Below are 11,830 nucleotides of genomic sequence, written 5' to 3'. Positions count from 1 at the left end.
ATGTTCAAGAATACAATTTTTGGACCATATTTAAACATTTCAAAATGTAATTTTCAAGGTCAGATTACTAAGTGGCTATTGTTGTTGGAGGTGCAACATGAGAACAAAGACTTGTTGCATGTTCGACATGCTAACGGGACTGTATTGCAGTTTAGTATCAAGGATTTTGCCATTGTAACTGGCCATAAATGCAAAGGAAATGCTAAGGATTTTTCATACCCGAAATCCACTACGAGCCAGTTATTACAAAGATATTTCTCTGATGCAACTGCAGGTATAACCAAAAGTCGTTTGATTCAACGTTTTCAAATGAGCAATTGGGAGACCACACAGGACGTCGTCCAGATGGCAATCTTATACTTTGTCCATACATTCATGTTATGTCAACTTGGTGAGACCTCGATACGGATCGAAGAATTTCTAATGATCGAAGATGGCAGGTATGAATTGTATCCTTGGGGTCAGATTGCATTCGATAAGCTAATTATATCACTCTATCGTTTATTTGGTATGTCGTATGCACTCAATGTATGGATTTACGAATGTGCATCTAGTCTAAATCCAGAGTTTGTTGTTAAAGTAGCGAGTGATATTCCCAGGATTTGTAATTTGAGGGTCGTGGCTGTAAAGCCAAAATTTGAAACGTTTATGTCTAGCATTTTCTCCGAGGTAGCATTCATTTTAGATTTGCAAATAACAGTTTTTCAATAAGCTTTCAATTTTTTGTGTAAATAACAGTTTTTCTATGATACACATTATTGTCATAACATTCAACATTTGAACGGCGAATTCAGAATGCATGTTCAAACATTGTACCAACACCAGACGAAGTGGAAGCCCTTGATTTACCCGATATTCAAGTTGCTCATACTCCTGGACCCTCCACAATAGCAGTTGATGCAAAGAAAGTTCAAACAAAAGATAGTTCAGGTTTTGAGGATTTTTCAACAAGCCCTCATGGGTATTTGTTTAGGAGATCATCACGTGTATTTGGTACATCATCTCCACCACCACCCAAAAGGAGAAAGAAAATCGATACATCTAAAACAAAGTTGTCGGAACCTAAATCATCAGAGCAGCTAAGGCCGCCAATAAACCAGTCATTCTTAATGCCAGATGAAGCACCTACCCCGGCTGCTATATCTTTTGTCCACGTCTCTTCACAAGGTCAAAAAGATAAGTCTGTATATCCCGATATTGAAGAACTGAAATAACATATGAAGGATTATGTAAGTAATGATATCAAATTTTTTCAGGTTCATGTATAAATATAAAACTGAATGTTATTTTTTTTTAATAGGTTGACAATAAATTTGAGTATCTTGTGACTTTAATAAAGTCAAACCACATTGAGTTGATGAATTCCAGGCATAAGGAGGACGATCAGAAAGGATGGGATGTTATTTAGTAGTTATAATATGTCATTCCTATAATTTATACTTTTTTTATGGGTCCCTAACGTAATTGAACTCTTATAACTAAAATTTTCAAAAGGATAGCAAAATTGAGTATGAAATAAAAAAGGTGATATTTGGATGAAATTAGTGACGATGTTAAATTTTATGTATAAGGTTCATTCTGACAAGAGTCTTACAAGGTTCATTCTGAAATGAGTCTTCCCTTTTAAATATGAACGCGTTGATTTTAAATAAAAATTAATGTTGCTTTTTAATTATTTATTCAATCGTTTTGTTGTTGTATTTTCGTTTTTTTTTTCTATTTTCACTATTTATATGTAAATAAAATTATGTAAATGATGCAGTCAAGTATAATAGTTTTTATATAATTTAGATAATATTGAGGAGAAAATATAGAAACATGAAAAAAAATATAAAAGATTTTTTTTTCTAACTTTCTTTTTATAACAAAAAAAAATGATGTTTAGGGTTGTGTATCGTTCGATTCAATTCGATTTTAAAATTTATCGATTTGACTTATTGATTTTCGATTTGTAGACATGCTAAATCTATAATCAATAAGTCAACCCAATAAATTTCAAAATCGGAACGAACCGAACAATATGCAACCCTAAACTATGTCTTCTTTTGTTGACATAAAAAAGGATAAAAAGTTATTTTTGTCCTTATATTTTTTTTTCATGTCCCTATAATTTGTCCTCAATATTATCAAACTATATAAAAAAAACTATTACATTTGACCGAATCACTAACATTTTTATTTACATATAGATACTGGAAAAAAAATGAAAAAAAAAACACAAAAATACAACAAAATGATTGAATAAATAATGAAGAATGATTTTTTTATTTAAACTCAACACCTTTTATTTTTTAAAAGAGAAGGCACATGTCAGAATGAGTCTTGTAAATATCGGAGTGAGCCTTGTAAGACTCATTCTGACACGAGCCTTACAAGGCTCATTATGACATAAACCTTATACATAAAATTTAACATTCTCAACGGGTCCATTCAAATGTTTTTTTTTATTATTATTATTTCTTACTCAATTTTATTGTTCTTTTAGAAATTTTGTTCAATTTTTTTCATCTTTTTGGCTTCAGACTCGAGATTATAACCCATTTGGCATAAAAGTGAATTCACTTTTTCTTTGGAATAATTTTTCATTTTATTTATAAAACAGTGTTTAACTATAAAAAATTTAAATCCAACTTAAAGATATACTTAAATTTTGAAAAATCAACTTATACAACTTATTTTCCAACGTATTTTTCATTTTTAAAATTATATTACAGTATATTTAAACATAGAACAATATTACTCCAAATATTTTTTTATCAAAAATATAATTAATCACAACTCTATCAACTCTACCTCCCAAAATTCCAAATCAAGTGGGAAATATTTGGAAACTATGGCAAACAGCCGCTTAGTTTGACTCTAAAAGGACAAGAAGCAGAGTGAATTTCCTCCAAGTTGTTCATAACCACGAAGTGTGGTGAGTATATTCAAAGGAAGGAATGTCGTCCTCTTTTTCTCACCTCAAATATGAAAAATAATTACAAAAAAACTTCATTGCATTAAAATTCGATTATTTTAAATTTACACCGCATAGGATCCATTAAAAAAAAAATACTTTCTAACTAACAAGAATTTTTTCACATTCAAACTCAAATTCAAGACGTCAAATACACACCATTATTATTTGATCTGTCACATTTAGATGTCCTCCCAAAATGCTCAGTATCTAACAAAGATTCTTATATAATCCACAAAGAATTGGAACAAAAAAAAATGAAACTAAAAAGAAAAAAGATATGGTAAACGACAATAGTAGTATTATATTCTTATCTTTATATTAATACTTAGATGTTTTCCCACAGCAAGAGTCTTATTAAAATCAACGTCAGGTATCAGAATTAAAAAAAAAAAAAATGGGAAAAGATTCGGTTGGCTGAGTGCCCACTAGCTAATAGTAAAAGTTAGTCCGTAATAATTCATAGAATATATATGTAAGTCTTGCCCTTTAGAATTTCAGAAGGGTTACTTACGAGCACTTTTAATATAGCCTCCACCATATATTAAAATCATGGAAATCAATGATTAGGATATAGGGGGGACCTTAATTAAGAATAAGATTGTTCAACTTGATACTCATTACCTTTCCATTATAATACTATATTTTTTTAATTTCAATTTATATGACATTAAGTTGAATGACTACAAATTAAAAAAACTAATAATTGAACTTGATAATTCTTTTAGGGAAAAGGGTTCGAAAAATATTTCAATTTTGGTCGAAATTGTTGTTACGATGGAGGATCTTTTACCCCCTCACTATTTAATAGTGTATTTTAAAGGTATATATGTGTCCACATGGACACGTTACTATTTATAATTATGCAATATTTATGATATTCATGTGGGCACATATATACCTTTAAATACACTATTAAATAGTGCAGGGGGTAAAAAGTTCTTTCCAAAGTTCGGCATAATTACAACAATTTCGATCAAAATTCAGATATATTTCAGACTTTTTTCCCATTCTTTTAACATGTTATAGTATTTATATGACTATGAAACTTTTATAACATATTTGAAATGTATTTTTTTTTTAAATGTAATATGTAAACTGAAATGAAAAAGTAACTTTAAAATAAAAAAGAAGAAGATAAATATAGACGATTTTTTCAATCTTGTTAGATCTGAACAAGATATGTTAATTCCTTTCTCCATTTAAGTGAACATTGATTATATTACAAAAGAATCAAATTATTTGAGTTGAAAGATTGGATGGCTAGTGATGATCGAGTTTGGGTTGTTTCATGAGCTGATTTTAAGCTAGCTTTTGCACTGCCTTAATAAATTTGAAAATAATAGACAAAAGATCCATTTTTTTTTTCTATTTTAAATCTATAAAGGAAACTTTTTCTATATATATAAAATTAAATCCATAATTACAAAACATAGCAGGAAATGAGACCCTTTCTCTGATTTTCCAAGTAAAACTCAAGGACTTCTGATTATTTTTTTTCATGATTCAGAGTCTGTTTGGATTGACTTAAAAAAAGTAACTTTTGAGTTAAAAATAAAAATTCAAACTTAAATGATTTTTAAGTCAAAAAATAAAAAGTAGGGGTAGACCTACTTTTGGTTTTTAACTTATTTTAAGTTATTTATAACATTGTCAAACACTTCCTAACTTATTTTGAGCCATTTTTGACTTATTTAAAAAATTTATCTTTATAATTATCAAATACCTTCAGAAGTTAAAATCTGACTTAAAAATAGATTTGACTAACTTTTAAATCAGTTCAAACACCCTCTTAGTGGTTCAAACAAACCAGGCTCATCTGGCACAAAACGTATTAGAATTCTGGCCCAAAATATCTGTGTTATGGCCCAATCCTTCCTCCTTAATTAACGCATCAATTTAAATTCGAAAATATTTATACAATCATATTATTTATAAAGTAATTACATGTAAGATTCTACAATAAATATTAATCGATAATCTGATAGAATTGGAAACTAAATTTCTATTTATTTTTCTCGTTATATATTTTTCTTTTAGTAAGTATTTTGTTGCAACAAGGCATTAGCCAAATAACAATATTCTCACTCTCCTTCTCTTTTCTCAAATCGTTGTTATGAATAGTAATTAAACAAACTATAATTATGTTTCACAATTATGGTCCATGCTTGGGTTGTTTGTGATCAATTTTTAAAGGAACATCACATATTTTAATATGATCAATTATATGTTACACATTACACACTCAAAATTTCTATTATATAGATTTCTATTATATAGAAATGTGAAGACGACCAGACGACCACTGGCATTTTAGAAAATATCATTACTATATAAGGGTAAAATAGTAATTTCATCTTAAGATCCAAATCTTCCCCTTTCTCTCCAGCACTAGCAAAGCAGGACCTTCATTAATCTCTTGCATTTTAGCACACTCTCTTTAATCTACTCTCTTTCATCACAATCTTTTTGTTAAAAATCCTCTCTTTCCGCTCAACAAATCGGAGGTATGTTTTTCTTTCAAATTTCTATATGTTATTTTTCCGCTTATAAACACATCTATATTTGGGGATTTGCTCTTGTACTCCATTTTTTTAAAAAAGAAAAAAAGATTTGAAAAATTCATTCTCAATTCTCACTGTATTGTTAATGAAAATAGATAAGAATTATCCAATTTTCTTTGTATCTAATTTTTTTTTTTAATTTTCCCGGATTTCTGTTTTTTTTTTGTTATTTTATTTATTTTATTTTATTTTTTAAATAAAAATTTCAATTACTTTGTAGTTTGATGAATGAAAAATTCTTACCCAATTTTATTTTTATCTGGATTTTTAATTCTAATTTTCCCGGATTTATTTTTATTTTTGAAATAATTTTTTATTTTTATTTTTTAATAAAAATATCAATTACTTTGTAGTTAGTTTGATGAACGATAAATTGCCTCCTTTTTTTTTAGGTAAATCATAATTATACTTAATATATAGGATGAGATGAGAAGTACAGGAGGTGAAAAATAATTTGTTGTTCGAGGAAAATTGTTGTTAAGAAAGCGTGAATAAGAAAAAAAAAAAAAAAAAAAGGATACACTCTTTTATAGCAAATCTGGAATGATCTTTAAAGTATGGTTGTCACTGTACATAGATCTGGAACTATCTTGAAGAATATGGAGTAATTTGTTATTTTACACAAAATTTGATTTTATCGTACTTGTTCCCTAACTTCTCTCCACGTGGAGAAATATCAAACACAAGTGCAAAAATATCTCTCTCTAGAAATTTCTATTTCATGCTTTAAATAAACAAGATAGGTATTACCTGCTATCAAAGAGCTCATCTCCTGGCTTGCCAAATTGTAGGTTGTAACTTCCTCTGTTGTTCGAATTCTTCAATTTCAGGTAAGTTATTTGTAAACTTTCTTTTATTCTTCTCTTGAATTCGATAAGTTCTCTGTAAATTCTATGGACTTCAACTTCTTTTATCATTTTCTAAATGCTTTCTAATCTATAGAATAGATGAGAATTTCTTATTTATTTTCTTTGTTTGTGTATAATATCTCGATCTTTGAATGATGTTCGTATTAATTTCTGCATTCCTTGATATGATTGGTTGTTTACAAGTTATTGTTAGTCTTTGACTGTACAAAAGTTATTCATTCAGTTTCTCGAGAGTTTTGTTATGGAGTTTCAACTCGAGATGAATTTGGTAGAAGGCGTAGGGGTGAGTTCCTCACTGCCGAGGAGTTTTGGTTGTTGTGCAGTGTATGATATAAAAAATGATGTGTATAACTGTCTTGTAGAGATTGGAGGCCGTTAGACCTTTAATGACTTAAATTTTTTGCTCAAGAGATGGTTTAAAAAAACTTCACTACTTCTAATATAAAAATTATGTACTCACCTTTTGAATATGATATTGAGAAATAAAATCGATAGAATTCCCGAATATGTAGCAAATTTACTCTTTTTCCCCATGAGTACTCATTTTGATGGCTGATTTAGCACATGAGAACATAAATTCCAGTCATAAAAGCAAAGCTCTTCATTCTAGAATGTAAAAGTTCCTAAGATATATTTAAATTTGGAAAGATATCACCTATGGAAACTCAACGTGCTATTACTCATGAAAATTTTCTAGATTTATACAAAAAGATCAGTTTGAATCTGCCTATTTACGGTAGCTTCTCCCCAAAATTAACAAGTAGTTTTTTCTTTGTTTTGAAACGTACTTGTAGTTATGAATTAACCAGTAGCTACCAAAGATGAGATATTTCTACTTTGTTCCTCTAAGTGATATTGGTGTGTTGCATAATATGGCAACCACTAAATTGGCGTACGTATGAAATTGTATGCTTGTGTTAATATAGGACAACCTTATGTTGTTTTCTTTCTTTGAAACTGATTTGTTTAACTAAGATGTATATGTTGCGTATCTTAGGGCCTTTCTTGGTTATTCGGAAAAGTTGTTGAAAAAAAGCAGATGGCGCCAATCCTCTGTTATGTCTTTCCATATGGTTATCATGTATTTGCTCAACATTTTTTTTGGATGTAGCTCCTTATTTTCATTTAATCGGCAACATATCTCCATGGGTACAAAACCTAAATTGAAACTTTTTACCATATTGTCTACTCGATGAGACAACATTATTGCTCTCTTTTTCCCTACATAACCTTACTAATCATATGAGTTACCTTGGTTTGCACCATCCTGTGCGATGGGCAGTGGCTTATATGCAACTTTTGTTTTCATTGCAGTTGCCTTTTTGAGCTTGACGTTATAGACAGAAGTTGTACAATGTCCATGAAAATCGAAAAATCATATGAAACTCTCACTATCAAGGTTCACACAAAGATATCACTGAAACATAAATAACACATTTTCATGCTTTCTCATTATATTAGTATTGATATCATGTTATATAAATCTTAATTGGTGTGTGTTTTTGTGACAATTGACTGGTGAACTGTTCACTCTTCAGGTACAAAGTTTCTACACAAAATTCCAGATAAAAAAACTACTATACTGGTCGTTTTATTTTTCACGGAAAGAAATCACGCTTTTCCTGAATTGATCAACATCTCTCCTTCCTAGAGAAGGAATAAAGAAACAAGAATTGCGCCGCCCACTCCTCAAAGAGATAATATAAGGTTAGAAACACGAAATATGCATTCCAAATACTTGAAATAATATATTCTATAATATACTTATTATCTTGCAATACTTTCCTTAATTTGATGCAGCGAAAACAAAGTTTGCTTGCAGTGAAAGCTCGACCATACAATGTGACCAATGTTATCAAAGGCGCGCTTTAAGCGCGCTTAAGCCCTGAAGTAAGGCTCAAAACATGTTGAGCGCTTCGCCCCGCTTTATGCACGCTTCGTCATCAAGATTCTAAGACAAACTTTTCCTTGCCAACGAGCCTCTTATGAAGATGTGACACTAAACAATTGATATTTCACTTTATCATAATTTTTTTTTCAATTTCTTTGGACATATATTTGTCATCATGCTTATAATTATTAGTCTTGGACTAAACATATATGTTTGTATTTTTTTCTCCCTTTGCACCTTTTTTCATTAAAGCCCACGCTTTATTTACGCTTTGCGCTTAAAGCCCCCATGGACCTTACAGCTTTTTTGCGCTTTTCACCTTTGATAACACTGAATGTGACATATATAGCTAAATTTTGATAACCCACACCAAATCTCATATACTTGGGTCGCCACATTAAAGTTTTTATTTTTTGGTGTACAATGATTGTGAATTATGTCTCTGTGCAACTGTGCCTATGGTGTGGCATGTAAAACTGCACCTGATAAAAGTACTTATACAGCAGCTTACATGATCATTTCTTTATTTATCTTTCTGAGTTCTGTATGGAAGGAAAAGGAAAAGACTCGTTCGTATATGATCCATATTGGTAGGGTTAGATACTTCAGTCAATCTCTTAGAATCAATAATTATACGTGGTTGAAAAATATTGAAATGAGAAATAAAAAAAAAAAAGGTGGAAGAGATTTAGATACTGCACTTTGTTAAATTTATTGTGTATACACTTGTGAATAGTGTCTTGTGTTTGTATAAAGCCAAAGTGGTCACTACTTTGTATGGTTAAAAAAAAATAGTATTCATTTTTGTGAATGTTTGCAACTTCCAGCTTTCACCGACGATGATTGTATAAGTAGTGATTATCAATTGGAATCTGCAAAATAGAAATGAACACCTTTATTGTGATATATAGACTAAATATCATATGGGTAATGTTAAATGGCAGAAAATTTGCTCAGAAATTTTTAAAAATATATTTTTTTATTTTAAAATAAACTAATCTTTTTTTCATTTTTTAGTTAAAAGGTATTAAAGTTAAAAGGATAAAAATGTTTAAAAAGGTAAAATAACATAGAAAAAATATGATTCTGGTAAAAAATTTTGGCAAAAAGAATTATTCCATATCATATACATGTCTTTTAAAGGGGAAATACATTAAAGATATTTTTCATCAACAATTTTGATCAATATTAGAAACAAATATTCAACGATTATGTGAAACTCCAAATTTTCTAGCAACAAGCTAAATCATTAGGTCGTGCTAGGCAAGAGACATGAGAAGGACGACCAATGACATTTTAGTAATTCTAACATCATTTAAGGACAAAAATAATAATTGTATAATTAATTATCAAAATGAAAATCTAGAAAAATTCATACATGTCTTTATTTTTGTGAGGGTCCATAATGATATTTTTGTAATTGTGTTAAAATGAAGAGTTTCTATTGGTTAGCTTCTTACAAACAATAATAAATGCTAAGCTTGTTTTAACATGTTTTACAAAAGAAAATTTAAAACTATTTTATAATAAAATGCGTTTGAATAGCCAATACATTGTTCTTAAAAATACTTTTAAAGATTATTACGTAAATATATTTTTAATATTATGGCACATAATACGATCTCTAATAAAATTTGTATTTTGTTTATTAAAATAGTCTTTAAAATAATGTATTAAATAGAAAGAGCTGAGAATGAAAGGCATAAAACGCATTCAGCGAAAGCGATTTATGAGTAAAATTTTATTTCTTCTTATTTATTGCTGAAATTACTATATTACCTCTTCTGTTTAATTTTATTTGTCTACTATTTTTAAAGAGTGATTGAGAATCTCGAGAACCTTTCCGAGCGTCCGTCTTATGTGGCTTATTATTTATTATTGAAATTACTACATTACCACTTTCGTTTAATTTTATTTGTCCACTATTTTTAAAATATATTTATTTATTTCCTTTATTATTTTTATAATATCAAGAAAAATAAATATTTTATCTTTTAAAAAAGGTCATGTCTTTGAAAACTTGAAAAAAACCCTTCTCAAATACCTAAATAGAAAGAGCTGAGAATGGAAGGAATAAAACGGATTCAACGAATGCGATTTATGAGCAAAATTTTGTGTCTTTCTTATTTATTATTGAAATTACTATACTACCCCTTCTGTTTAATTTTATTTGTCTAATATTTTTAAAATATATTTATTTATTTCATTTATTACTTTTACAATATCAAGAAAAGATAAATATTTTATCTTTTAAAAAAGGCGAAATGGTCTGATGGACCCTTATACTTGTACGAGTTTGTATTCTGGACCCTCTTACTTAATCATTTGTCAACTGAACTTTTAAATTCAAATAAAATAAGACTTTTAAACCCCTCCAATCATGTGTGTAACTCACTCTCCCTTACAAAATGTCATGTCATATCCACATCAAATATAATAATACCATGTCATAATGCCACATCAGATATTATCAACCAAAATGTTAAATAATAAATTTTCTATTTAAAAAATAAAATAAATATATTTCTCAACTTCCCTTCACCTCTACAACCACCATTAGAGATGTCACCACCATCTTCATCCCTCTAATTTCTTTCTTCTTCGAAAAATGACAATAAAGTTTTCTTGATTGGTAGCATTTGACTAATTAACATGAATTAACAACATTTTTCTTAGCATTGGATCTTGTGGCAGATTTTTTAGGGCTCGATGAAGAAGAGCACGCAAAATCAAACCCACAGCTCAACATAGAAAAAAAAAATTTGTTTGCTCTCCTCTCCATTTCTCTTCATCGTCCATGCTCTAACCACTATGGAAGATTCATCGCAACCGGAGCAAAATGCAACATTAGCTTCAACTTTCGCCATGGATTCGGGACGGACTAGGGATTAAGAAAGTGACAACAACGCTGAAGAAATTACCATTTAATTTTAATTTTCAAACTCTAAAAGCTCTGAAGTGTTGCGATTTTTCTCTGTTCTAGCAGTTCTTCACTCGTTTTTCTCGATGCGTCTGGAAGGAAAGACGACCTCCCCTTTTATAGGCAAAAATCAGACTTTAAGGTCGGATTCGCAATCGGAAAGTTTCGTTGGAGGCCGAGAACTGCAACTAAAAAACAAAATCAACATCACATTTTCAGAATTTTGAGTCGTTGGACCAGTTTCAGCCACAAAATTTGAAATATTTTGAACAAAAGTTATCCAAAATTATAGGTGTAGGTGGTGCAGGGATCTGTTTTCTTATCAAAAGGGTTGATAGAAGAGATATAAAGTTGACAGGAGAGAGGGAGGAGGCTGAAATCCACCGGAAATTGCCATTTTACGATAGTCCATTGATAACAACGGCTATAAGGAGCTGGAAGTGTGGGAGGTCTGGGGAAGAAGGATGTCTGAAACGACTTGTACTATTTTTGGGGACGATGACAGAAGGAGGGGTTGTGGACGATGATGATGATGGAAGAAGGGGTTGGGGACGATGACAATGACGGAAAGAGAGGTGAGAAGTTTAATTTGTTTTGCCTTTTTATCTTTATTAATTAATTAGTTTTCTA

General features: G+C 29.8%; 1 protein-coding gene across 1 annotated transcript; it reads left to right on the top strand.

Moving 5' to 3' along the window:
• On the top strand, positions 1 to 1,214 carry LOC125821816 (uncharacterized). The gene is made up of 2 exons (XM_049501180.1): positions 1 to 669; positions 795 to 1,214. Exons 1-2 carry the CDS (start codon positions 1 to 3, stop codon positions 1,212 to 1,214), a joined length of 1,089 nt encoding a protein of 362 aa, XP_049357137.1.
• Positions 1,215 to 11,830: the final 10,616 nt, after the last annotated feature.

This window comes from Solanum verrucosum, unplaced genomic scaffold (assembly GCF_900185275.1).
Source record: "Solanum verrucosum unplaced genomic scaffold, falcon-dt-bn FXZP01000103.1, whole genome shotgun sequence".
Classification (NCBI taxonomy): domain Eukaryota; kingdom Viridiplantae; phylum Streptophyta; class Magnoliopsida; order Solanales; family Solanaceae; genus Solanum; species Solanum verrucosum.
This window is presented reverse-complemented; position numbering and strand designations above follow the sequence as displayed.

What these genes read in the sequence shown, in the direction of transcription:
- LOC125821816 (XM_049501180.1), top strand. Translation starts at nt 1, where the DNA reads ATGTTCAAGAATACAATTTTTGGACCATATTTAAACATTTCAAAATGT. An exon ending in TGTCTAGCATTTTCTCCGAG is followed by an intron (nt 670 to 794) that starts GTAGCATTCATT and finishes CGGCGAATTCAG; the next exon opens with AATGCATGTTCAAACATTGT.